Raw genomic sequence first — 26,296 nt, forward strand, 5'->3', positions numbered from 1 at the left:
AAGCATGAATTTTCAATTATGAATGTGTATATATTATCGTAAATACAGTCGATATAAAACATCCTCGTGTTTCCGCGCATTAATAATTGTAGAGACGTACAAACGTGTTGCCTTATCGTAGTAAGATCGCGTATAAAAAAACGGATTATAGGATGAACTTACTCCTACTGCGTAAGAGAGGCGTTGTTCTTCCTTCACGATACTTGGCGAGCTTAATTTCGATTATTATCCCCGAGGTCGTTAGATCCGTTCGAAGACGCAAGCGTGTTCGTCGGTGCGTACAGATTTTATCGGTCGCAACGATCTTACGTGAAACGATAGTAGATACGTACACGGACGAGCATGGTAAGCTTCCTTAGAGAAAATGGTAAGGCAGGGAATTCGCCACTCGATTTTTCAAATAATAAACTTTCGAATTAATTTTAGTTGTGAAAAACTTTTTCCTACGCTTACCCTTAACCGAAGGAAGCCTACATTACCGGTGTACATAGAAAAATTCTACAGAAGCTCTTACTGCGGGGACTTCTCCGAATTTCCTTCTATCTCTCTTCTCGAGAATCGACTAAGTACATTGGCTCAGGAAAACTGATTGAGGTGCATGCTCTTACAATGAGCTGATTCTAATTACTTCCTTAGTGGTTCCTGCGCAAAAATAATTGATCTCTTTATACTGAACACTACCGTATTTCTAAATCCTCTTTCCATTCACGTATTAGCCTAAGTATAAAGTAATTTGTTAATTACTTCTGCTTGCTCGTTACTAAATTTATAAGCTACAATGCAAATTATTTTATCGAAGCAAAACTTAGGACTTTCAAGATTCAAGCTTGTTATATTATGTTACATAACTTACATAATGGAAATACTATTATATCGGTGAAAATAGGCAGAGAATTGCTTCCTCAATTGTGGTCGTACTTAAAAACTAGTTGCAGCTTGAAACGCTACGCGATTTAACTTATTTCACGTAAACATTATTCCTGAAGTTTGAAGTCCGTAATTCTCTACGGATGGTCTACTTTGACTCCACAGGATATCGTTGCTCTTAATGCCCTGGTACCTTTTCAATCTTCCTGGTACAATGTTAACAACGTAGTGAAAGCAACACCTACATACGTGCCCCTAAAGCCAATACGTGACAGAAAAAGTCTATTCAGCATAAAAAAATACACGATACGCGTATTTTTATTCAGGAACCGAAAACCTTATTGTTCAACGTTATTACAAAAAGATACTAAGTAACATTACTTAGGCGATTTTCGTAAGCTCCTATTTGGCTTCGTTGAAGGATACAAAAGTACGGTCGGCAAGGATCTCCAATCGTTCTTATCCGATTAATATTATACCACTTCTTACGTTTTCCTTAATAAAACGTTTACAAACACGCTAGACAATTATACGAAAGTACGGTGAGCAAATTTGTTTCCCCAATTCGCTTGGATTCGAGCATCGTTCAAAGGAAGTATCGTAGAAAAGCTCTCGTACAAAAGATACATGGAAAAATATCACTTAATCAAGCGGTACAATTCTGATTGTTGTCTCAAGTCCAAGCGAATCTGATTCTGGATATGTTCGTCGACTCTTATGGCTGCTGAACATTTTCGATACACCAAGTATCTCAGAACTCATGCGATCCGTTGTGAAACTAATGTTATATGCGATGGCAAATATTGTACAAAATGTGTAATGTTAATTTGCATGATATCCAAGATACTGTACGTGAGAAGAAAGAGAAATTTCTTTTACCTGAGACACCAACTGAACAGTGTGTTCCATTTCTGACAAAAGTTATAAATGAAGTTCGATTCGATTCACGCTTTTACGCACACTCTTTAACAATATTTCAACCCCTGATCGATTCGAATCGACCCAGATTACTTACGACTTAACAAGATTAACGCAAAAGCTCTCTAACAAAATATAAAAATCAATCTACTGAACACAGAGATTTCATACATAATATTTGGTGGTTATCGTACCCTACTACCGGGTCAAATACTTGGCTACATTCTACAAAATGTTCCGCAATGCCAATACTTTTATCCAGGATCATCCTTCTTTGATCTTGGACCGTAATACAATTATCGCAACAAACACACTCTTTCTTTCTCTCTCTCTCGCTCTCTTATTTGTGCTAACCATTAACTATGATTATTCGTACACATCTAAATACTATTTCCTTATGAGATTAAATTCGCACTTAATACAGGAAAAGTCTTGAGAATCAACCGATCCACCAGTATAAGAGGAGTGTGTCTCTCTGTATTGTAACAAGTTATCGAAACTTGGCGTGATGAATTACGGTCAAACGCTAAACTACGGTGCGTATATGATACCAAACAATAATACCGTGTGAATATTATCTTTGGAATCGAAACTTGTTTCTATCGGTAAAGACTTTTTTTGTGTTCTTTTCTTCTTCGCTTTAAAAAGGAGAAATATTCAGGTATGAACGGTTTTCAATTGCTTTCAACGATAATCTTATGTTCGCGGAACAGTGTTGAGTACTGAGCAATGATTGTCTTTTACGAAATACATGTACTTTAAGAGAAACTTAAGGAGAGCTCAATTTAAAGATCATTCAGGCCTTAGGCATAATCGCCTATTATTGTTTTAAAATATTTTAAACAAAGGAGACACAAGATCATATTGCTTTGATCACTGTAACACGCGACACAAGGATTCACTGCTTAATTAATAGATCTACGTAACACTTCCTCTCAACACTCGTTTTGCTAAAAAGTGCAAACACTATTATATATGTCACGACCAAAGTGTTACTTCAATAAATGCACTTATGGAAGTAACACACTTGATAAAACATATATAGTGTCCCAAAAATTATACGCCCCAAAAAAACTGCAAAATGGTAAAGAACTTCGCAATTTATTCTGGCACACGCAAGTTTTTTGACACACTCTGTATGCTTACATTCGGCTATTTTTCTATTCCACACGGTTATTACATCACAAAATCTGATCAGCAATTTATTGTGCAAATTATCACATTACGTTTGCATTAGATAAGGAAGAAACACAATTTCTTGCTAAAAGTTAAATTAAATAAAAAAAAGCTATTACTCTATATAAATTGATCCACCAAAAAGAGAATATTTAATCTTTGTCATGAAAGTGCTACTGAAAGATATTCAAATCAAATGGTATGCTCCGAAAATAATAAAAAGATATTATTGCTTAGTGTTAAGCTAAAATAATTAGCTGCTTAAATCTAATAAAAAGACATCCAAGATCTTACTTAAAAAAAAGTCTTGATTATTCTTGTTCTAAAAGTATTTCAATTAAGTATTTCGCTTCTGGTGGATCATCATATACCATTTCTTTGCAGGAGAAGCTCTATTGGCGTACTAAATCGGTGCGCCTATCTGGCCTTAGGCAACAAAGAAAGAATACATCCGAATACTATCCTCGCTTTAGTTAATCCTAAAATAATAAATAAACGTTGTATCAATTTATCTACTTCGTTTCCTTAAACGCAAAAGCAAAAATGAAAAAGCATTTTGTTTTCGAAAATACTACTTAACCCCTCTTTCTTCCTCCCAAGAAGAACAAGAGTATCCCGCTCAAAATGGCTTCCATGTCCTAACTTCTCCATACGATGCTTGATATCGTTATCGTCGTCTGGCTGGGCCAGCCAGTTCCAAAGCAATTAAACCGCAGCCGTATCGTCGGTACTTCGTAACAATGCGGCCGCTTTTACCACGTCACCTCCACACTGGTTCAGCATAACTTTGCAATCTTCTAGACCGACGAAATTGTTCTCCTTCTTCAGTAGTCCTTGAAGGCGCTCCAGTTTGATCGCCGCCAACACGTCCCAATCGGTGACGTTCAACGCAGCTATGCACGATTCGGGAGTCGAGTGTTCGTGCAACACCTTCATCATGATCCTGACCTCGTCCGACTGTTCGCCATTGCGGGGACCACGGGTTCTCCTGGCGTTTGGTCCGTCGCAGGCGAACTCTAACAGATCCTCGCATGACACGTGGTCCGACTGTCGCGACAAATCACTCGCGTGACCCGGCAGTTTCTCATTCGACAACCTGTTGTAGGTGTTGGACAAACTTGCAGAATGGAAGCCATCGTTGGAATCGATGCTGGAAGACTCTTTCGACTGTGCGATTTCTGCTTGATGTTTATTCAATCTATTCTGTGAGCTGCTCTCCGAATACTCGTCGTAATCGTATTGCATTACGTAATTCGAAGACCTCTGAACCAATGGTGTCCTCGTGCTGGACGTTTGAAGCTTACCGCAGAGAGGGTCAGCCTTACTGGATACCACCGAATCCTCGGATCTATTAGACCCTGTGGGAGTAGAGTTTCTACTTGCCTCTCCTACCTCGTTCTCTTGAATACATTTCGAGGCCGAACTCCTGAGGGAACACTTGGACTCGACGCTGATCTTCCTCTGTAAACGAGCCGACGAATCGGTAGATTGTACGTCGCTCCTGCTCTCTTGGATATTCTGTCGGTACTCCGAGGAGTCGCAGTCGATCAAGTTATCTGAGAACTCGAGCAGATCTTCAGAGATGACGCTGAAACGATGCAGCTTATTCTCGTCGGCAGGTAGAGTGTCCAATGCTGCCAATTCAGAGTCTATGCGCTGTTCAAACTCCTCTGGACTGGAAACGGAATAACAATGAGTTTAGGAAAAGTTTAAGAGGACCTAAAGAAAACCTCGCGAGACTTTACCTATTAACTGAAGCCTCCGATGAATAGTCCTCCTGTAATGCACTGCTGGCTGCTGATGAACTGGTGCTTTGCAGACTACCATCTACCTGATCTTCTATGGGCGGTGTGGTCACCGCCATTTTAGCAAGTGTCCGCGTGACTCCGCCACCGGGTATGATTAGAGGATGCTTCCTTTGATGCCTAGGCAAGCTCGACTTGGGCTGCAACGTTTTAGATCTGTCCCTCGGAGGCAGGGGTATAGGGTTCTCATCCACGTTACTCTGATTTTGATTGTTCTCGATTTCCTGGGCAGAATGGTGCCTTTCCAGGTGCCGCGACTGGGGAAGAGGAGGTGGCGCGTGAGGCGGCGGAGGTGCCCTGATTTTGGGCAACGTCTTCGAGCCACTGTTGTAAGCGTCGAAATGGAACGTCTCGCTGGACAGATCTTCTTGATGGGACACCATATGGCCTAAGGTGGCGTGCTTGTTTCCACGGATTCTTGGCCTCACGATAGGGACGCCGGAGCGCAGCATACGTAATGGATTCGTATCTGGAGCAGCCTCTATGCTGGGTGTTTCCACCAGACTGTTGTATACTTCCTTGGCCTCGTCGGACAACGTAGCCTAAACAAGTCGTGGGAGGGGATAGATTTGGGAAAGAAGAGAACAGAAATTAAAAAATGAAAATAATAAATGAGGAGACAGAAGATAGAGACTATGGTTCGACATGTGAAAGAAACATTCTCGTTGAGCGTATACACAAGCTTTGGATGTTCCGTAACTGAAAGGTGAACCGCGAACAAGTGGGATCGAAATGGAGCACACCCCTGGTTTTCGACGGTGCAAAACATCATCGTGTTTTGGAATTACATTCGAGACATAGGCCGATCAAAGACGTTAGAGATGATACGCTACTCTAAATGAAACAGATGCAAAGGATGTGTGGACAAAAGATTCGTGTGTACGCGTTACAGTAAAAGCGTAAAACCGAGTAAACGTGTACATTTACCGGATTAATACGTTCACCGTAACGTATGCATGTAGAAGACTATATCGACACGTGTAGAGATCTGATCAACGTACTCTAGGATTCTCATTCCGATTTCTCTTCAAGTACAAACAGTATAAACGTGTAAATGCATCCAAACGTATTACCCGCTAGACATTATTTTTTAATTAGTATGTATAATAATAACATGCAAGCATGCTAAGCGTATGCGACAAGAAACTGTCTTGGAACAGTTCCTTGTATTAAGTACACTGCGTATTGTCCAGAGTTGGGTATCGTGTTTCAGTCAGTGTTCCTGCATGACATCCATGATCCTAGAACGTGGTATTAGCCATCGCTTCCATCGCTTATTGAGCAAAATCTTATACCATTTATAGTTTCGCTTGCAATTCTGAACAGTTAAAAAAAAGATAGCTATTCCATTATTACTGTGAACAATACTTTGAAGACGATATACCTGCAAAGAGACTATATGTATACTATTACGCTCTCTGTAACATTACAACTACTTCTACTTCGTTAATAAAAATCAGGAAGATAAGAAATAAAATTTGTTAAGTTACATCGAGGAAGGAAGGAAAAAAGACGCTATAAGATTAATATACTGCCCAACTCTGGCGTTATCCCACATATTTCTACCAAGAACATGCACTCAGCGAACTGATGATAACACGTTACAGGTATTGGACTTCGAATGAGGTGGAATGTATTGCCAATCAGTCAGGACTGTTCAGGTTTATGGAGCAGGAGATGGTGGGAAAGTCAATATGTCGCTGGTAAATTCTGGATATTCTGAACTAGTGTCTGAATCCAGATCAGAGTTACTGGTGAACGTCAGACTAGAACTGGGGGCACTTTCTGGCCAAGAAAGCAAATTGTTTCTAGAAGAGAAAGGCGGCGATAAAGAATTTAAAAAGCTGGTCGACGGAGGCGGTGATTTCCCGCAAAGTTCTATGGACGAAAATCCCCTCGCTGTCTCTGGATGCAAGAAGTGACCCTTGTTCTTGAAGTTCAAGCGCAGATTGTGTGGGACCTTCTTGTGACGTCGTTTGTATCGTAAACGACTCCTTATATCAGTCTCTGAATGGGATATAGAATCTGAATCCTCGCTGGAGTCGTTCGTAGGATGAAAAGATCTTCTAATATTTTTCATCTGTGGTTTCCTGTTCTCCGACAGAGACGAGGTTCTGTGTCTGTATATATTTGTGGTCGTCGACATTTTCTCCAACATAACATCGGTCTTCGATACCTCTTGCCTTGTGTTGTCGTTCTGATACAATTTAGGTGGTTCCAAGATATGCTGATGTATGGTGGGACTAGACGGTGGATTCGCTTTCTGCATTAAATTCAGCTTCATGCTGATCTGCGACTGACATTGAAGCGGAATGTTCAAGTCCAAATGCTTAGGCTTCTGAGTAGGAATATTCAAGCTCCTAAGCGACGACTGGGTTTGCCCAGACATATCCAAGTTCCTCATGTTTGTCACCAATGACTTGGACGCGGTGGTATCTATATTTCTGGAATTCTGTGCAATGTTTTTGCCAAGTTGGATCATGTTTTGCGTTAGCTTACCCAGACCCAGATTCAATCCTTGGCCCTTTTTCGAATCCAAATAATTTTTTACGCTCTCCAAACCAGATACTTCGCGCTGATACTTTTCTGCCAGCAGTTTGCTGCTTAATTCAACCTGATTGTTCGCTTCTGCATCCGACTTCCTCCTGAGTCGTTGGAAATTCACTCGCAGACTCTCTGAACTACTATACACAGGGGACTCCTTTTTCTCAGATTCAGCTATGAATAAAGGATTGTTAGATATTACGAAAGGGAAACCGTCGTGACCATTCTGATTCTGTTCTATCTTACGGAAGCTCTGTATATTGATCCTCACAGCTTCCATGTTTCCTCTCGGGTTGTCCGCCTCTCCTCCAGCTTTCAAATTGGTCTTTATGCTATCCGTTGATCCGTAAATGGCACTTTTAGCATCTTGATTGGCGTTCCTGGGAACAAAAGCTATTTTCCCACCCCTAGTCTTTGAAACGTCGATTTTTTTGGGGAATTCTGGAATGTTCATCTTGGAAGAATCACTGAAAGAACTGGAGATTTTGGGTCTCGTACCCAGATCTATCTTGTCTCTGGATGAATCAAACTTAACCGGCTTGCTACGTGGGAAGTCGGCAAAATTTACGGGCTTCTCTTTTATCAAATCAAAGCTCGCTGTCTCCTCGCACTGTGCGTCGAAATTTCCTACGTTCTCCTTCAGTTGCTGGTCACAGTTACCAAACTTATTTGGCATCTGTTGATTGTGTTTGTTCGCGATCACAGGAGCCTGTTCTTGAATGTTCGAGTAGCATGATCTGTTAGGTTGCTCCAGATTATTGATCTTATCATATTTATCCATCTTCTCCTCCCCAAAATAAGGTGTCTTCTCCGTAGTACAACTCAGTGCGCCATCGTCCTCGAAGTACTTTGATTGTTCGAAGTAACGATCCACGTAACTGGTAGATACCCTCTTCTGTTCTCGAGGAAAGTCGAAATTAGAATTCTCTATGCTCAGAGGAGGTATTTTACCATTTTGCTGAAGAACGTTCAACTTCTCGTTCGTGTCTGTTACGTTCTCACAATTGTAGTTACTTTTTTTGTTACCGTTCTCCAAAAACTCGGTGGACTTGACGAGATTTTGTTTCATGGCTGCGTTGTCCAAGATATGAGCATCAAACTCTATGTCCATATACGAGGTCCATGCAGTAGGTTTCGTCAGAAGCTCGCGTGACTTTGCGAAACAAAATTCAGCCGATGCTTTGTCCCATAATGGTAACTTTAAGGTGGACGGTGCACCGAGTGATTCTATGCTAGAGACGGTGGATGACAATGATTGCAAGCTCGAACATAACCACTTTGTTGATGAACAGTGGTGGTATTTTAATGGATAAAATAATAAATAACAAGCCAAAGTCAGAGACAATCATGCAGGAATGAGCAAAGCACATTATAACACGTAAGAAGTTTGATGATGGTTTCCATACGATCACGTACAGTACATAAAAAATCAAAGAATGGTTTAATATATGGCGATGCAACGGTAAACAAAATATGAAAATGAATAACGAAAATTGAGAAATTAAGAAATGTAACAAAAAATAAACAGACAGGAAAGGATTAGAGGAAAGTCAAGATTAGTCTTTGTCATAAATTAACAAGCATCGTATCAACTTAAGGTACAAACAAGTAACTTAGGTCGGAATATCAAGAACAGATGCGGTATACCTACTCTTTCATGTGGCATCAGGAATTAACTCTGTTCCATAACAGTTTCCATTAAATGAATTTTAATGTTGTATAGAGATAAAAGATGTATCTGTTGTTTCAGAACCATTCTTGTTCAAAGAGAAACTTATACTTTAAGGCCTTTCGCTTCTTTTTGTATAAGGATATATAATCATATTTTTGGAAAAATTATTCGCATTTTTAGTGTTATTAGTTTTGAAACAAAATAAATAAACCAAGTTAGTATTTGGGTGCAAAGTTAGGTCGTGTATCATGTTATATGTGTACTCTCTTCAAAGTTTAGTGACGAAACAAAAAACTGTTTAATGTACCTGTATGTCAGGTATACTGGCAGCTTCTTCTGAAAAGTGTCGTCTGTCTGGTTTGGGACTGTGTTGATGTGGCAACTTAAAAGAGAACTTTCTGCGTCTTGAAGGACTGGCAGGTGTTCGGGGAGACTCCGGTGGATGTTCAAGATCTGTCATGGAACGTGCTGTCAATTCCTGTGCCATAGCAATGGCTGAGTAGAGAGTTTTCTGATCGGCGGCTGAGATAGGCTTCACCTAAATATAAGAGAAACGTTTACCATTTCTGGTAAATTGTATATAATATATAAGAATGTCTGCTTTGTCGCGGATTGAACACTGCACATTTTACTGATGATAGAACTGGTCAATTCTGTTCTTTAGCTCTAAGAATTTTTGGATTCTATACTCTGACATGCAAATAATACACATAATATTTAGAATAAAACTAACAATACTCAGCAACAAATAACGAACGAAAGAAATAAACGATAACTGATAGCACATAAAAGCATAATGATAAATCATACAAAAAAATTACTGTACATTTATTGGACTCACGGTGGCTTGTTTTTTCTTATTGCTCTGTTTTGCCTGTATCTCCCTTAGTTCGTTTCTAACGTTACTTGATTCGTGCTCAGCGGATAAAGGGTGAGCAGGAGGCGGTGGAGGAGGAGAAGAACCTAGTGAACAGATATAAATGTATATTACGAAAATGAATTAGACGTTAAATTAATATAGCTAAATTACCTAATGATCTGAACATTTGGTCCATTTCAGCCAACAAACTTGGACCAAAATCAAAATTTAATGTTTTGTCAAATCTTAATGGACTATCTTGATTTTCTTCGTCACTGATCTCATGATACTCATGATCTGCTCCAAGAGAATCATTATTGCCAGCTACGTTTAATGGAACAGATTGTTTACTCGAGTTACCCACGTGACATACTTCAGAACTCGCATCCGACCATATATTTTCTAATAAAAAAAAAAATTCACTGTTACTGTCAAACATTATACTATCCTTATTCGATTTAAATAACACACACCATGCTTATTTTGAATATCTTGCTGCATGTTCCTATTGTCCCTCAATAATTCCCTGTTCATTTCTGTGTTTCTTGCATCTTGGTTTATAGCTTGACTAGAATTTTCTGTTACATCTTCCTGTGGTTTGTACGGAGTAACTACCTGTCGTGGTAAATGCGGATATTTCCCACCAAGGAAACCAATATCACCAAAATAAGCTCCATCTAACCCAACGTGACCAGTGTGTTTCAAGTCACCTTGCGGAGAAGAAATCATGTCCGTACGAATTTTTCGTCTTTGGGAAGAAAAGGCATTTTTGCCATCCCCGCGCGTAAATTCTCCAGGCTTATTACTTGGTAAATTAGATCCAAGATACGCTATTGTATGAGCAGGATTAAAGAAACCAGTTTTTCCATTATTTAAAACACCTTTCCATAATGTGTTACTGCTACCTTTATCTAAAACAGTAATAACGTCGCCTTGCCTGTAAACAAGCTGACCTGTTTCTGAACTATCCTGAACAGCCTGAACTTGTTCTGGTTTTAAATCAGGCAAAAGATTAATCAATTCCGAAAATTTAGGTCTCTTGGATGGTTCATGCTGCCAACATTGCTGCATAAGTGCAAAATAATCTTTTGGACAACACTCTGGTTGCTCTAATCTTTGAAAATTTGGTTCATCTATTGCTTCCAAAATTTGATGACCAGTTAATGCTGCCCATGGTTGAAAGCCATAACTAAACATTTCCCACAAGGTTACCCCGTAAGCCCATACATCACTTGCAGAAGTAAATTTTAAGTAAGATATGCTTTCTGGAGCACACCAAGCTATTGGTAATTTTAAATTTACATTAAAATTTGTTTGATAATAGTCTTTCCCAACTCCTAGAGCACGAGATAATCCGAAATCAGATATCTTCACTTTATTTTTGGAAAACACCAAAATATTTCTGGCAGCAAGATCACGATGTATCAGCCTCTTTGCTTCTAAATATTGCATACCATCTGCAATTTGCACGGCAAAATCGCACAAAGAAAGAACTGGAAAACTAGCACGTAAGCTAGGTTCTTTCAGGCATTCTAGTAAAGATCTCAAAGGTGCTAATTCCGTGACAAGCATTAAAGAATTTGTATCCAAAACTACACCGTACAGTCTTACAATGTGTTCATGATCTATGGCATGCATTATAGCTGCTTCTTTCAAAAATTCAATAGGATTATTCTGCATTCTTTCTCGTGACAAACACTTAATGGCAACTTGTATCCTCTCCCCATCATTTGTCCAAACACCTTGCTGTACAACTCCAAATTCTCCTGTTCCTAGTTCTTTATTTACGATAATAGCATCAGCTGGTATCATATGTTTATTAGGAACACGAATAGGGGGTCTATCTTGTCTCTCTTCCGGTAACATGGTCAAACCACCCATTGTTGGTTCATCCCGTTTTGGTAACAGCATCTTTTTAAACTTGGAAAGATAATTTTGTGGAAAATGCTTCTGAAAATACTTCTTCAAACGACGCATCTCTGGTTTGCTCATTCCAATCGCGTTCAAATCTTCTTCTGTTACATATTTCAATTGTGCAGTGGTCTGTACTTTCAAGTCCCCTGTTAATATAAATAACAAGTTAAATTTCTTGTCATTATTAATTTCATGAAAATTCATACCTCGAATTCCAGGATAATATTGTTGAAGCTCTGCTTCCATAAGGAACTCATACAAACCAGGCCCAGTGTTTCGGGACATTCCTCCTTGTGTGTCTTTAAACAAATAAACAAAAACATAATTATGTATACGCAGAATAATAAATATCGAGCAATGCAATTTTCTTCTGTTACATAATATTGTGAATGTTTCCAACAATGCCAATTGCTTACAGAAAACAAGATAACGTTTCCAGCATTAATAATTCAATTAACATTGACACAAATGTTTTTCTAGTTATTCATTCATGAATTGCGGCAAAAATATTTTGCTTACTTCATGAAATTTTCCGACGAAAAACTTCTCAGAACATCGGAGAAGGAAATAATCCAATTTTTCACGGTCGGCGAACGCTATTTCAAACACAAGAATATTTCACCGAATACGATCGCCATTTGAACACATTATCTGTCGCCGAGCAAAGTGCATCAGCATCAGAGCAAACATTAGTCTGATCGTACAAAGAACAGAATCCAACTCGAAGCTTCTATCGTTGAAAGAAAGCAGAAGCCGAAACGCACAACGGAAAAATAGAAAATAATACAGGCTGAATGGAGTGGGGATGCGAAATTCCTGACACGCGACAACAGTCCCGGTGTACACCAGCGAGCATGGCTGTTTTCTCTAGAGAAAATAATAATGTAGAAAACAAAAACACCACCACTCCTTAGTTTTTGATTAACACATTTTCAAATTTGGAAAATATGATCTGCCAAAGTCGAAGACACGTAACGAGAGACTTCTTTTCATCCACAAGTCATTAACCAAAGGAAGCCAACTTTGCACTTGAGTGTACTGTATGCACGAAGACATAGTTTTACTGAATGCATGCGATCAAGTTAACGAAAAGTTACGTATCGATCAAGAAACAATTTGAATCGTGCTTCATTGCTAATATGTCAATATGAACATCATCGAATTGAGACAAAGAAATGTATAAAATAAAAAGTAAGAAATAGTAAAACAGAATCGCGCGTAAATCATTGCATTTCCGCCGAAGACACGCCCCGCGCGCTTCAAATAGATTATGATTTAAAAATGTTTTTTGAGCTCTTGTGCCGTAGCACTCACCCATTCTACGATGACGCAGCACGCATTCAGAGCTCGTCTCTTTCTCATGAGACCCGAGCGTCTACCACTTTGTTCAACTGATCAAGCAATCCAGAATCACGAGATTTCTCTGCCTTTTTTCCTCGTTATTTCGACTCTCCCCTCCGCCGAACAAATCTAAACCCTCCTTCTTTGACTTCACATTTTCTGCAGTTTAATACACTCGACTTCCACAACACGTATTTTCTGTCATTTATACTTGTTACTTGAAGGGGAGAATATGCCTCGCGTTTGTTACCGGTTCGATTAATTGTGGGAGGTTCGTATACTCCGTTTCATGAGAGAATATACTTGTTTTGCGCATCTCGGCCAAGTTCAGATGGCTCCCCGTCATTTTATACCATTTCTCTACCAACACTTTTTGCTCTGTTGATGATGTATACAGAGTGTATGAAAATATATGAAAAGGAACACATGATAACGATCAAACGAACGTAAATTCTTTCATGCCTGTCAATGTACTCGATTATAACTTAGAAGTTACAGTGAAACTGGAAATAATAAGCTTGAACAGAAACTCTAGACAATATAGAACTTGTTGAAAGATTATTAAATATACAAATTTTGTATTCACTAGGTATGCATGTTCAGCATTCGGAGTGTCATAAACGCGCTTGCGTGTTGTTCTTCGTTACGAAATCTAAAAGAACTAATCAAAACTAAAGTGCGCAAAATGAACGTAAGCTCGTTCGTTCCTTGAAATGTATTCTTCTATAGAATGAAGTATAATACAATATATAGTAAATTGCTTAATTTTCAAACGGTTCACATCTTCTGCTGACATTATTTATTGATAATGTAATGGGACATGTTTAAGATAACATCGTTTTTACCTCTCACATTTCATTTTCAATTTGAAGAAAATACTTTAATTTTCATATATAAAATAATTTGTATTGTTTTAATGAATTACAACGAATATAATACAAAAAGTTATGTAAATCATTAAATATTCTTGTTAATCTATGATAGTTGCCTTTCAAATTTTAACTTTTGCTTTATGATGACAGTGACAGTATGTCTATCGAATGAGTACCACTGAAATTGGGGAAGCATCTTGAGACAAGTATAGTGGGTAAGACATTAACGATGTGAAAAATATTTATCAAATGATGTTTCATTAATCTTATTTAAGTATCTTTATCGGAATAATATTTATTCTAGTACTATGGCATCGGTTTTTTCTACGGGTGTTTCCAAAATCACATCCGTTGGGGTTTTAACTCGATTATGTAAGGTTAGTACTCTTCATAATATTATATCACACTATGCTTCTTTTTAAAATTATTGTTATATGAAAACAATAATTTGAAGTATTACTGCAATGTAAGGTTTAAAACCTTTATTAATTCTGAAAAATTCTTATTAACATAGTTGCTAATACTATCTTTACCTTTGATAAAGTTCAAAGAAGTCTTCTTTATTTTATTGTCTTACAGATATCGCAGAATCATAATGTAATACAAGTAGCCTTTATGAAAAGGCTATCATTACGTGATGTTGTTCAAAAACCTGCTCCATTTCCTTATTGGGACAAACAATTGACTATATATCAAGCCATGAAAACTTCTATAGTAATGAGATACGATGAAAATACTAGAGTAATAGTTGTTGATGGGCCTCCTGCAGTGGGAAAGAGCAAACTCTGTGAACATATAGCAGAACAATTTGGACTATTGTACATGCCACCGCCATCACATGAAGAAATTTATATAAATCCTTATAAGGTTGACTTGCGAAAGTTGGATTCAAAGCTACCACTTCATTGTCAAAGTTATGATATAGAAAGATTTTTAGCAAATCCGAATGATGTTAGAGTACCATTCTTTCAAATAATGTATCTTCTAATGAGATTCGAACAATATACAAATGCACTACTTCATTTATTATCGACTGGTCAGGGTATAGTGCTTAATAGATGCGTTTACTCAGATATTGCATTTGCGGATGCTATGCACAAAGCTGGTTATCTGAGTAAAGATGTAATGAGGGAGTATATGTATATGAGGGAGGAAGCAGTCAGAGAACTTTTTAGGCCACATTTGATAATATATTTGGATGTACCTCCAGAGCTTGTCAAGGTAAATCTTATTTATCTCTTTTAATTGGATTACATTATCAATTTACGGTAATCCACATTCAGATAAAATAATGTAAGTTTTTTTATTAATTTTCACAGGAGAAAATTAAGAAAAGAGGTCATCCTCATGAAGTAAATTCAAAAATTTTAACAACCAAGTATCTGTCAGATATAGAAAGTGCATACAAAGAAAAATACTTAAAGAGCTTGAAAGATCATTCACAGTTACTAATTTATGATTGGTCCACCGAGGGTAATCTTATGGATGTTGTTCATGATATTGAAGGTGTAGACTTAGATACTTTTAAAAAACCAAAATTAACCGATTGGATATTTGGTTCTGTGACGGAAATATATAGTGCAATAGAGCTTTATCAGGACAAACTGCCAATAATAAATGAAATATATCACACTAAGTCTGTTCCCCCTCGTGAGCTATATTGGACAGCTGAAGAGAATGACGAAATGGACAACGTCATGTCAAGTGTAAGTATACCATGCAACATATACTAGGAAAACAAATTACTACATTACTATTTTAATAATTCAAAATTGTACATATTTTGTAGGAACCTACTGAACAATTTTTGTACGATTTCAACCCATTGTATGGTGACAAAGTATTGTTTAAAAGTGATAATATTAGCCTCCATCCATTTCGTCGAACTCCTCGTGATTTTGTAAATCGAGATGTGACAAAATTGTAAACTTAACGTAAATCTAGCAGTCAGAAAATGAAGTTGTATTGTAATGAGCAAAGAAATCACCAACAGCATTATACTATAAAAAAATGACAAACGCAATTGTAATTCGATTTATTTTTGTTCAACCATCTTGTTCTGTAAATTGTAATATTCTTTATATTTAATTTAATTACTTCGGTTGTAATATATTTTCAAACGTATACAATAAATTTGTTAATCAGATATAATATTCGAAAATGTTATTATTATTCCATGTCTGTGTCAGTACATGTTAAAAATATAAATATGTTTCAAAAAAAGTACATCCATACATATACATGAAGATCACAAACAGTTTAAATATACTTGATCTCATTCGGTATTATATTTTTAGACACATATTTTTTCAAAACTAGAACGTCGATTATTGAAAACAAGAAAAATTACCATTCTTATAGTTTAGTCGTTAGCAAAATTTGCAAAGTTTATACAAATACTTTGGCTCACATGAACATTAACAACAGTAGTTTATAAATATATTACGTTGAGCTTTTACAGATTTTACTTCTGTGCTCGGTTATAAAATCATACCTATACTGTTTTATTTTTTTTATCTTTATCAATAATATTTCTGTAAAAATAGTAGACCCTAGTTACTTTTAACCATCTTTAAAAATTTTAAATATTTTAGCATATCCTTAATGACAAAAGATTACAACATAATGAAAAATGTTAATGAAAATTGCTATTTACCAAACATATTGTTCATGTCTATAATCCTATGCTATAAAAAAACATTAAAATAACCGTTAAAAAATATATACCCATATATACTTTTAAATGCTTTGTTTTGATACTAAAAATAAGTTTAAAAATACATATATATCATGCACTTATTTCTGCCAGCAAAATGTTTACAGTTAATTTATTTGTACTTCATTTTTATATATTTCATTATTGCACAAACAAAAAAGAAATAAAGAGTTTTCCAGAATAAAATATTTTTCAGTCACAACAATTACTGAACACATCTTAACACGACCTTCTATACGTCAATAAAATACATCGAAAATAATCGGACAACTGTAGCAGTAGCTTGATGTACCATTTAAGTGCATAAATATGTTTTATATACAAAAAAATCTGTACATGCGATATTAAACTTAACTCGCTATACCAATAGTAGTATTTGTAAATTGTTTCTGTAATCAAATCAAACATATTTAATACTAACTTTTTTCATTTGCCACTCTGAAAATGACAGTTATATTTGGAATTAATCAACAATATTTATCAATATAAGATTTTAAGGAGCTAAACTGCAACAAGAATTGGTTTTTCGTGCAGTTTTATAAAATGCTTTGGATTGAGCACTAAGCCCTTCAGATTTTGAAACTAGATCATCCAATTTTTCTCCTCTTTGAAGAACAGCCTCTAACGTATTGTGCTATAAGATATATAAAATTAATGTATAACGTGAACTTAATTTGTTTATTCCTCTTTATACATATATACTTACTAAAATAATCTTGGTCTCATCTAAATCATTTTGCATTTTGGTAAGGGCATCAGCTTCATTCGGATTTTGGTATTTCGCTAAATATATGTTAAGCTGTGCAAAATCAATGGTAGCTTCGCTTAAAGTATCCCACATTGATTGCGGATATTTTAAAGAAAACTCATCCATAACTTTTGTAATTAACGTATGCGCTACTCTTCTTGGATATTCATGATCCGATATAAGAACCGCGGCTAGATTATCAGCTCTAACATATACATGACACATGTAATCTGTTAAGAATTCGAACATAAATATTTTCTCCATTAATAATTCCATTATTTCCCATAACAAAGCTATTAGTTTCGTAATCTTCCAACATTACCTCCTTCTTTGACGCTTTGTCTAGAGCAGCTTTGAGTCCTTTCTACGATAGTTTTACTTACAAAGCTCATAAACTCTTTAACGCTTCCTCTTTGAAAAAAGGAAAATGATTCTACATCATAGGCAGCTTTCAATGTTGTTGCCGATGTAGGGTTTTTATATAAAATTGATAATGCATATAATTTTACCATGTTTTGGCTACAAAACAAAAAAATCTATTTTCTTTTATTAGGCTACAAGTTTGACATTCTGTATAAAATGCAATTTGATCTGTTTAGTGTGTTGCAGTTTCCTAGACGTATTATTATAAAAGAATAGAAATATTTTGTTCAACCTGAAATGTCAAATCTATCGCGACAAATGGACACTTTCACTTCAATCTTTTAAAACATACAACACACATTAGACATACACTTACTATTAAATCTGTTTTGATCTTAACAATAACTTAGTGACTATTCCTATTTTCATTAGCGACTACACCTACTTCAACTTCAATAAGTAAGGAAATCGCCATGTTGCTCTTTTAAGCAGTGGTTCTCAATTACTCCAAATTTATCGATCAATTTCACTGCTAGATTCGATTCATTTATTTTTAAAATAGATGTACACTGCTCAAAAGAAATACATAAATACCATCGGCATTGGCATTAGCCGATATGCGGAGGTTGTCAGACGGATTTTGCACATCATTGTAATTCTGTACGCAAAATCATATTTATGCGCGCTTTCTCTGGGAAAATACTACATTCGTCATCTAGCGGTCAGTCATTAAAGTAACGACACAACAAATTGCGATTTTCCTTTGAACAAGACATTGTTACGTATCGTAAATGCTCGCAGAGTGTTCTACGGTTTCAATAAAATAAGAAAAATGTCTTTACGTTATGTTTGAAGCTTTATTTTCGAAAATAAAAAAAAGTGCGTTTTATGGGCACAAAAAAGTCTAGCCATCTAGCGGTGGAAAGTGGGAACTAACGGAACCAAATTTCGAATTTCATAGTATCAAGACTCACCGCCAAATGGCGTTAGTAGTACCATTTCGAAAAGGTCGCGAATTTTGAAAAACATATAAGATCGAAATAAAGAAGCTTGTATGCTTCCAGCTTTCTTTTCGATTCTTAGCTTGATGCACAGTTAAATGTTCTAAGCGAACAATGGTTTACCGAAATTGACTAAAATAATATTTCAGTAGTTTTCTACATCGAAATAAAACAGGCATATTAAAAATTGCAGAAAATTAAATAAGAAAAGGTGTAGAAAATGTCTCCACATAAATTACACGTTTAATTTTTATTGAATGCAAAATGTACACGGTGCCGGAGTTATTTTCTCCTCCGATTGTATGAAACTTGCAGGATCGTCGAAAAATGGGCCCTGTTAAATATTGCACGGAGGCAATCGTCGATGTTCTTAAATAGATATCAGATACGAAGTTTCAGAGACGTAAATAATCCGCTCTGCAACAGCGTCTCTTTTTGGTTCTCCTTTATAATTCATCGACGAATTTTAGTATCACTTACCGTGATTAGCGATCATTTCCTTCTTCTGCGGCTTCTTTCGTTCGTTGACAGAATGTCAGATATATCGAATTACATATAAAAATAAAATTATGGAAGAGGATAAATAGGTGGATGGAGCGTAATGACGAAGGGCGAAGAAGCGAGAGGACGCGAACAATTTTACGATGGCATCGGTCAGGAGTGTAGCGGTGCATCGGGGAGTGCGCGAGAAACGCTCGCGTGTTACGCGAAAAAGAAAAGCGCACAAGTTTGGTGCAGATCTCGACGTAACAGGTGGTTAAACTACCGTAAAACGGCCGCGAGAGTCGAAGAGGTTCAACTTTGCCGACGAGTAAAAGTAATCTTTCTATCCGTTCCAGTTATACCGTTTAGCGATTTCTTTCTCGGACGGAGTCAAAATAACGATACGTCATCGCGACTACGCCCTTTTCTCGAAACTTCAGATCCGTCCTGAAATTTACCCATAACCATTGTACTTCATGTACTTTTGCGTTAATTATGCACGATTCGATTATTTTTGCTTCCTTCGTGCAATATCGATCTTACTTTGTCAGAAGAAATTTTTGGGTAAAGGAGGTAGTAGTATTATAATCAATTTCTTCTTTGAAATCTGATATCAAATGGGAAAAACTCGTAAGCACGAGAGCACGAAAAGAAGGAATAATACTACTTCCTCAAGTGAATCTACCAGTGATTCGTGGAGAATGAAAATTGTTTGTCTCGTGTGCGAAATGAAAGGTAATACTTTTATTGGGTAATAATTAAATCGAAATTTAATGCGGCACCAAGAAATCTCCAGCTGACACTGTCAAGTTGTCGGTTATAGGCGAAGAGGCATAATCGACGAAACTTTATTTTCTACGACGATGGAGTGCGCGTTAGCGGCTAACAGGGCGATTAGTCGAAAGTTCCGCTGTTTCGTCGAATCCGAAGAGGATGGTACGCGTTAACCGAAGTAAAAGATCTGGATAAAGTAAGAAAGAATTTCGGCATGGCGGATATCTCCGACGGAATAAAAATCGAGATCGAAAGTAAGGATAAATTCGTCGTTTTCTCACGTGGGCGCGTTTATATTGACCGATACCTAACGATAAGTACACCGAGTAATGAATTCGCGTCTCGACATCGTAATTACAGAAATAAATTACATCGAAATGACGGTTGATCGAACGCTTATCTTTGCGGAAAGGAAAAAATATTCTCTACAGACGCGACAACCTCGCCTTCCCTCTTTCTGCCTTTCTACGTTATCTCGTACCTATATACACCTAGTTAACATCAAAATAAATCTATTTCCGGCATTGTTTCCAATCGGGACTATGTACACGTTGGCGGAATAAAAGTACTATGCGCGAAACTTTCTCGTTGCTCGCATTCTACGCGTGCTAAATCTTTATCATATACATGTACGTACTTACATCGTTACTTTTTAACATTTTAAACGAATAACGTTTGTTCAATTTCTAACATTTCGGATAATTTATATTATTCGGTTGTTCTCGTCTCCGCGCACTGTTCCGCGCTCGAAGGAACCGATCGGTAATTATTTCGAAGCACGAATCGTTCGGTCTCGGCTCGTGAACGTCGATAATCCGTCGGCGCGTCATCGTGCTCGACACAATCCCTTTCTTTCGCGCGAAGAATCACGCGAAACTGATCGACACATATGACACGAGTGCACCAGTTCACCAGCACTGACGCGTACGAATACTTCCGTGTAGCGATCGTCGGCGGGGAGCAGTTTACCAAGGCCTCCACATTCCTTCTTCGTCCTTCATCGGCTGCTGAGGAAGGGGAGACGGCGAGTGAATTCCTGTTACGAATTCGCTGTTCGCTCGATGAAAGGATCTCTCTTCGTGCGCGATCGATCCTTCCATCGATAAGTTGCTGGCGGTAAACTGCTGCTGGGGCTGGTGATGATGGAGGTGGTGGTGCTGAAGAACAGGCACCGTGCTCTTCGTACCGCTTTTCAGCTTCTTGGAGGTAGTGGTGAAATCGAGAGGTTGCTCCGTTTGCTCGAGCTTCGGACTCTTATTGGATCTCGAGCCGGACAGAACATTGGCGGCGACGAAGGTGGAAACGGGGGCGGATGCGGAAATGGAAGCGGAAACGGAAGCGTTGACGGACGTGGTAGCGGCAGCGGTAGCAGTAGCTGTAGCGGTAACGGCAATGGCGGCGGTGGCGTTCGCGGCCACGGAAACCGCGTCCTGCCATTCTTGCGCGTCCTCGTGGTGCCGTTTCGCCAACTTGTCCGTCGCCTTCAGAAAGGACATGTTGGTCGCGGCCCACACGGCCGTCGGTGGATTCGGGCCGATGTTGATGCCGTTCGCGGCGGCGGCGGCCGCCAATTGAACGTAATGACTGGGAAGCAGGAAAACCACTTGACCGTCGGGTAACCTGGAGGGTATCACCTGCACCACCGACAGCATGTTCGGATTCTGCTGAGAACTGGAAGCCTGATCGATGACCGGTATGCCGGACGGAGCGGGAACGGAGGGAGGATGGAGATGGGAGTCAAGGTTGCCGTTAACCTGACCAAACGCGGTACTTGGCCCATTATTGCTATTGCTACCGCCGCTGCTATTATTGTTGTTTTCATCGCCGGCGGTAGTACTGCTATCCGGTCTGGCTGGTTCGATATCCGGAATTTCGGCTTTTATCGAGCCAGCCGGATTTAGCGAGGTACTACGACGCGCGACCGATGGTACGTGATGGTCTAACGGGCCGGGGCTGCCCGCACCCGTCACTCGATCCGTCACGCTTCCGGGACTGCTGCCTAATCCGCTATCCGGCCTCGAACCTAGGTCCAAGTCCAATTCTGACACGCAACTGTCCAAATGTCTCAGTAACCTCTGTTTCACCGCCGGGTCCATGGGTGTCGTGTTCCCCGTGATTATGTCCGGGGCATCGAGGTACCGGCTCACCTGTAGCAAAAACGTCGATCGGTCCGGAAACGATAAGTCTTTTATATCTTTTCGCCGATAATTCCGACGATTCCCTAACGATTGATCCCTTACCTCCCTAGAGCAATCTTGATAGCCGGCCTTGTATCTCGATAAACCTGGCTGAGCAAGAGATCGCTGCCTTTGCAAATGCCGAACCGTTAACTCCAAAATGTCAGCTTTCTCGAGTTTGCTATGCTTCGTGTTCTCTAGTCGGGCGCTGTCAAGTATAAGCGCCTTTAGCGCCGCCAACGACTGATTGATCCTCGCTCGCCGTCGCTTTTCCATTAGTGGTTTATTAGCCTGAAATACGTCCTATATATATGTACACGCTACGGCATCGTCGCGTCGCAAATCTATTCAACGGAATAGAAACGCGCGCGAGCCATCGGAACGTTCCAAACGATTTCGAACACGGATCAAACGTTTCGCCCGTCCGCGTCAATTCTAATTCGAACGCGGTCACATCGATCTCGATCCTATCGTTTTCTACTTCGATAAAACTCTCCAACCCGTTGAAAAGATCTTTTTCTCCGTTTAGCTCCGAAAGATCTATACAATCGATTCCGACAAAAACATTTCCTTATCCGTTTCATCTTTGGTCCAAACGAATATTTTACAGATTATTATTTAAGAATTACAAAGACTCGTTTACGGTGGAGCGCGACTCAATTGCGTTCGAGTACGAAACTTTTTGAATTCATAAAAAATGAAATAGTATTAAGTTTTTGTTCGTCCACGTTTATTCGAAGGAATCCAGTCTTGCCTAGAAGAGCGTTTGGATCGAATCGATCTACGACGATCCAGCTGCTCGATCAGGTTGCCGCGATACATCAAACCGAATAGGCGAGTCGTTCGATGAGACGAGAAAGGGGGAGGATAAGAGAAGTTATGCGGGAATAAAGTTGTACTCACTCGACGACCGTCCGAGTGTTTAGGGCTCGGGCTGAGACTAGGGCTAGGGCTGGCAGCCGGACTGGCACCCTGATGCGCGCTTTGCTGATTTTGAGATTGCTGATGGTGATGCTGTCTGTGAGCGTTGCCAGCCAATTTCTTCTCTTGGTGCCTCAACGAGTGAAGACGAGCGGTCATTTTAGTAGGCCACGCGGGCCTCTGGCTGTACCGACGACAGTGGGAACGACGCTAATATTATCAATGGAAATGGTACTAGTAATAATAACAACGATAACGGCAACAACAACGACGAGGATGACCACAGTGGTAGCAGCGGTGGTAATGACAACGACGTCGACGTCGACGGCGGCGGCGACGTCGACGACGACCGCGACGACGACGACGACCGCGACGACGACGACGACGCCGACGACGACAGCGGCGGCGGCAGCGGCGGCGACGATGCCAGGGATAAAGTGGATCTTAGCGTCCAAGAAAGTCGGCTGGACGCAGCTGAGACACTCAGCATTTCGCGGTCTAGAAAGCTACGCGGCACTACGCTGACACCACACTACCTTTTTATTTGATTTTGACCGTCTCGACACTCGTGGCACGCAACTCCCGTGCTCCAGTTTTCCTTTTTCTTCGATGCTATTAGCGCGTGCGAAACAACGGCGTAAAACTTCCGTTCGATCGACGCATCACGATGCATCTGTCCTCGTTGATAAACGAGTATCGCGTCGATCGGGATTTCGCTGTTGCATTTTCCGTACACGCGTTGTCCTAACGCGTATCGTAGTTCCTTCCAAGACACGTGACTCTTCGAGCACTCGACTTTCCAAAGTCTTTACGCGTTCACGGATCTTTCGACGTACGCGTTCGCACCACGTGGTTCATCACAAGTCACACACGCAACGACGATCGTATATTTTATTTATCGTAGACGATTGTTCGCTCCGTCCCATCCATGCTGCTTCTTTTTATCGGATTCCGTCACAAAACGTCGATTTTCACTCTCCCTTTGACGACGTTAAAAAAAAAATCGAACTGGGCTACAGAGTATCGTAAACGCAGGAATAAACTTATGTTCGCGAACACGATTTCTCGAGGCAACGTCCGAGAATGTTTCTTTGGTCGTCGACGAGGAGGGAAGTTGTCTTTCCGTAGAGCGTCCACCGTTCGTAAAAAGGTCGGTATATCCTCGCGGTACGAGCGACGGTGACGGACTGCGAGTCGACGAGCGGTAGCTGGCGGCTGTTCGGCAAGATTCGCGCGTGTGTGAGTCGTGAACGAGAAGCCGGGAACCGCACGGAGGATCGCGCCGCGGTTGGTCGTGCGTGAGGCGGGGGTCCGATGGTGGCTGCTTGCCAGAACCGCTGCCGTCAAGGGGCTGAGACAGAGGATGAGGATTCGCTTGCCCACTCACGCGCGCCCTTGCTTGCGGCTACCTATTCTATCTCACCCTATCCCTCCGCCTCCTCCTCTTTTCCTCCTCTCTCTCTTTTTCAGCCCCCTCCCTCCCTCGCTCTCCTTCCTATCGTTTTCTTTCTTTTCTCTCTCTGCCATTTCTAGCGAGTTGCTAGTTGCATGCGATCCACCTTGGTCCCAACCTTTTCTCTCTTTTTAGCGATACCGTTTACCGACTAACAATCGTGACGCGTCATTAAGGAGCTGGCTGTGTTGCTTTCGGAAATTCAAAAAGATCTCTTCTGCTTTTTAAATTTCGTACGGGAACCGGTCTAAATGCGACGCTCTAAATATGGGATAGTCCAAGTATAGTTTTACCTTTCCATGCTATGGAGCCATGAAGAAACGCTAACAGTCGCTTGTATTTTATCGTTAACGCCAAATGCGCAGTTTTATTTAATAGGTTTTATCGACACGCTCGGTTTCTTTCTTTAACAATAATCTGTTGGGAGAGGTAATTTGTTAAGACCGCTATATTGCCAACGTTAAAAGGTTGTTCATCGCGAGTTACGTAACGCATACCACCGTAGCGGCGATAATTGCCATTGCTCTAAACGTCCCTGAGCAAATACTATAAATGCGGGCTACGTATCTAGTTCCATGGGTTATCCACTATTTAAACCGCTTTTTGATACATTTCGCCCACTACTCTAAAGTGTATTCGACAAAATAAATTCGGACCACTTCTCTTAAAACGGAGTACGAAACGATAAAGAAGTTGCAGAAGAATTTAAGAATAATTAATCGTACGTCGATCAAGAGCTCCCGGTTGTTTTTAACTGGAGAAACAAAGCGATGACGGTAAAATTATGGCGACAGAAGCTCGTCTGCATCGAGTCTTGTACCCAACAACGGCAAACTGGCGGTAATCCAAACGCAGCCAAAAACGTCTTACTACGATATATTTTTTACCGTAACGCGACTATCTACGAGTTATCGAGTTTTACTCGCGTATCTCGCTCGTAAGGACACCTTCGAAAACGCGACGAGACTTTCGTACTAATCGCGATAAGTTACGCGTGGTTGCTTTATGGCGTGTCTCTTTCGTGACTTCCTTCGCTACTTGTCCGACTACTTCTTTCGCTACTTGTCTGACTACGCGGCCATCTACTCGTCTGACCATCTCTTCGCTGCTTGTCCGACTACCTGTCCGATTCTTCTGCCGACCACTTATACTACTGTCTGTCCAACTACCGGTCTGACTCGTCTTTGGACTACTTGTCCGACTATCCTCGAGTACTTGTTCAACTATCCGTCCATCTCCGTCGCTACTCTCCCTCGTCGGCTTACCTGTCCGACTATCCCGTTGCCTACTGGTCCGACCGCTCGTCAAACCACCTGTCCGACTAACCCTTCATTACTCTAACTATCCGTCGGACTACCTGTCTTGCCATTCCCTCGAATACTTGTCCGACTATCGTCTCTCTACTTCGAGCCGACTATCCATCGACTATCAGGCTGTCTGCTGTCTGTCTGTCCATGCGATGGCATTTCCTCCCTCTTCCCGTGGAGTTCCGTCGATTTTTTGCTCGTTCTTTCTAGCTTGCTGGCTCTCGCTGCGAACGAAAAGGCGGCGATGGTAACGGCAGCAGGCAGGTCGTGTGCGTGTGACTGGATATGGACGAGGATAACGCCGTGGCGCAGGGAATTACGACGAGTTGCCGAAGAAAAGCGGCGGTGGGATGAGGGCGAGTGATGGCTCGTTGTCGGTAGCGGC

At 39.9% G+C, this 26,296-nt stretch overlaps 4 protein-coding genes across 16 annotated transcripts; 1 reads left to right on the top strand and 3 right to left on the bottom strand.

Annotated features, from left to right (window-relative positions):
• Positions 1-9: 9 nt before the first annotated feature.
• On the bottom strand, positions 10-13,687 carry Ack-like (activated Cdc42 kinase-like). 10 transcript variants are annotated; one of them, XR_013041041.1, is made up of 9 exons: positions 13,070-13,645; positions 11,962-12,054; positions 10,315-11,901; positions 10,013-10,243; positions 9,809-9,945; positions 9,290-9,520; positions 4,707-5,308; positions 3,542-4,636; positions 10-3,440 (listed from the first exon to the last, which is right to left on the bottom strand). XR_013041041.1 is itself a non-coding variant. In XM_076541399.1 (8 exons), exons 1-8 carry the CDS (start codon positions 13,071-13,073, stop codon positions 3,667-3,669), a joined length of 3,840 nt encoding a protein of 1,279 aa, XP_076397514.1. In that variant the 5' UTR covers positions 13,074-13,645; the 3' UTR covers positions 10-3,666. The 10 variants fall into 10 exon arrangements, 9 of the variants coding, with proteins under 9 accessions (XP_076397514.1, XP_012135774.2, XP_076397516.1 ...); XM_076541399.1 differs by having other exon boundaries at positions 10-4,636; positions 9,824-9,945; XM_012280384.2 differs by having other exon boundaries at positions 10-4,636.
• Positions 13,688-13,784: 97 nt separating this feature from the next.
• On the top strand, positions 13,785-16,121 carry ND-42 (NADH dehydrogenase (ubiquinone) subunit ND-42). The gene is made up of 5 exons (XM_012280414.2): positions 13,785-14,183; positions 14,273-14,345; positions 14,548-15,189; positions 15,288-15,674; positions 15,758-16,121. The coding sequence occupies exons 2-5, from the start codon at positions 14,277-14,279 to the stop codon at positions 15,893-15,895; spliced, it is 1,236 nt and encodes a 411-aa protein (XP_012135804.2). The 5' UTR covers positions 13,785-14,183; positions 14,273-14,276; the 3' UTR covers positions 15,896-16,121.
• Positions 16,117-18,321, bottom strand: Ykt6 (YKT6 v-SNARE homolog). Of its 3 annotated transcripts, none has more exons than XM_003701081.3 (4): positions 18,172-18,321; positions 17,755-17,951; positions 17,391-17,662; positions 16,117-17,318 (listed from the first exon to the last, which is right to left on the bottom strand). In XM_003701081.3, exons 2-4 carry the CDS (start codon positions 17,942-17,944, stop codon positions 17,178-17,180), a joined length of 603 nt encoding a protein of 200 aa, XP_003701129.1. In that variant the 5' UTR covers positions 17,945-17,951; positions 18,172-18,321; the 3' UTR covers positions 16,117-17,177. The 3 variants fall into 3 exon arrangements, with proteins under 3 accessions (XP_003701129.1, XP_012135809.1, XP_012135808.1); XM_012280419.2 differs by having other exon boundaries at positions 17,755-17,968; positions 18,172-18,289; XM_012280418.2 differs by having other exon boundaries at positions 18,088-18,283.
• A 1,678-nt stretch (positions 18,322-19,999) lies between these two features.
• On the bottom strand, positions 20,000-24,617 carry Sidpn (bHLH protein similar to Deadpan). Of its 2 annotated transcripts, none has more exons than XM_076541402.1 (3): positions 23,134-24,617; positions 22,294-22,533; positions 20,000-22,200 (listed from the first exon to the last, which is right to left on the bottom strand). In XM_076541402.1, the coding sequence occupies exons 1-3, from the start codon at positions 23,308-23,310 to the stop codon at positions 21,019-21,021; spliced, it is 1,599 nt and encodes a 532-aa protein (XP_076397517.1). In that variant the 5' UTR covers positions 23,311-24,617; the 3' UTR covers positions 20,000-21,018. The 2 variants fall into 2 exon arrangements, with proteins under 2 accessions (XP_076397517.1, XP_012135810.2); XM_012280420.2 differs by having other exon boundaries at positions 22,294-22,521; positions 23,134-24,611.
• Between the last annotated feature and the right edge of the window lie 1,679 nt (positions 24,618-26,296).

The sequence above is a fragment of the Megachile rotundata genome, chromosome 16 (genome assembly GCF_050947335.1).
Source record: "Megachile rotundata isolate GNS110a chromosome 16, iyMegRotu1, whole genome shotgun sequence".
Classification (NCBI taxonomy): domain Eukaryota; kingdom Metazoa; phylum Arthropoda; class Insecta; order Hymenoptera; family Megachilidae; genus Megachile; species Megachile rotundata.

Bases quoted from the DNA above. Each gene is read 5' to 3' on its own strand.
- ND-42 (XM_012280414.2), top strand. From the start codon at position 14,277: ATGGCATCGGTTTTTTCTACGGGTGTTTCCAAAATCACATCCGTTGGG. The intron at 14,346-14,547 runs GTTAGTACTCTT...ATTGTCTTACAG, and splicing joins TTTTAACTCGATTATGTAAG to ATATCGCAGAATCATAATGT. The intron at 15,675-15,757 runs GTAAGTATACCA...CATATTTTGTAG, and splicing joins TGGACAACGTCATGTCAAGT to GAACCTACTGAACAATTTTT.
- Ack-like (XM_012280378.2), bottom strand. The intron at 11,902-11,961 runs GTATGAATTTTC...TTATATTAACAG, and splicing joins ATATTATCCTGGAATTCGAG to GGGACTTGAAAGTACAGACC. The intron at 10,244-10,314 runs GTGTGTGTTATT...TTTTTTTATTAG, and splicing joins AGATATTCAAAATAAGCATG to AAAATATATGGTCGGATGCG.
- Sidpn (XM_076541402.1), bottom strand. From the start codon at position 23,310: ATGACCGCTCGTCTTCACTCGTTGAGGCACCAAGAGAAGAAATTGGCT. The intron at 22,534-23,133 runs GTGAGTACAACT...ACATATATATAG, and splicing joins AACACTCGGACGGTCGTCGA to GACGTATTTCAGGCTAATAA. The intron at 22,201-22,293 runs GTAAGGGATCAA...TTTTTGCTACAG, and splicing joins ATCAAGATTGCTCTAGGGAG to GTGAGCCGGTACCTCGATGC.
- Ykt6 (XM_003701081.3), bottom strand. From the start codon at position 17,944: ATGGTAAAATTATATGCATTATCAATTTTATATAAAAACCCTACATCG. The intron at 17,663-17,754 runs GTAATGTTGGAA...AATTCTTAACAG, and splicing joins ACAAAGCGTCAAAGAAGGAG to ATTACATGTGTCATGTATAT. The intron at 17,319-17,390 runs GTAAGTATATAT...TATATCTTATAG, and splicing joins ATGAGACCAAGATTATTTTA to CACAATACGTTAGAGGCTGT.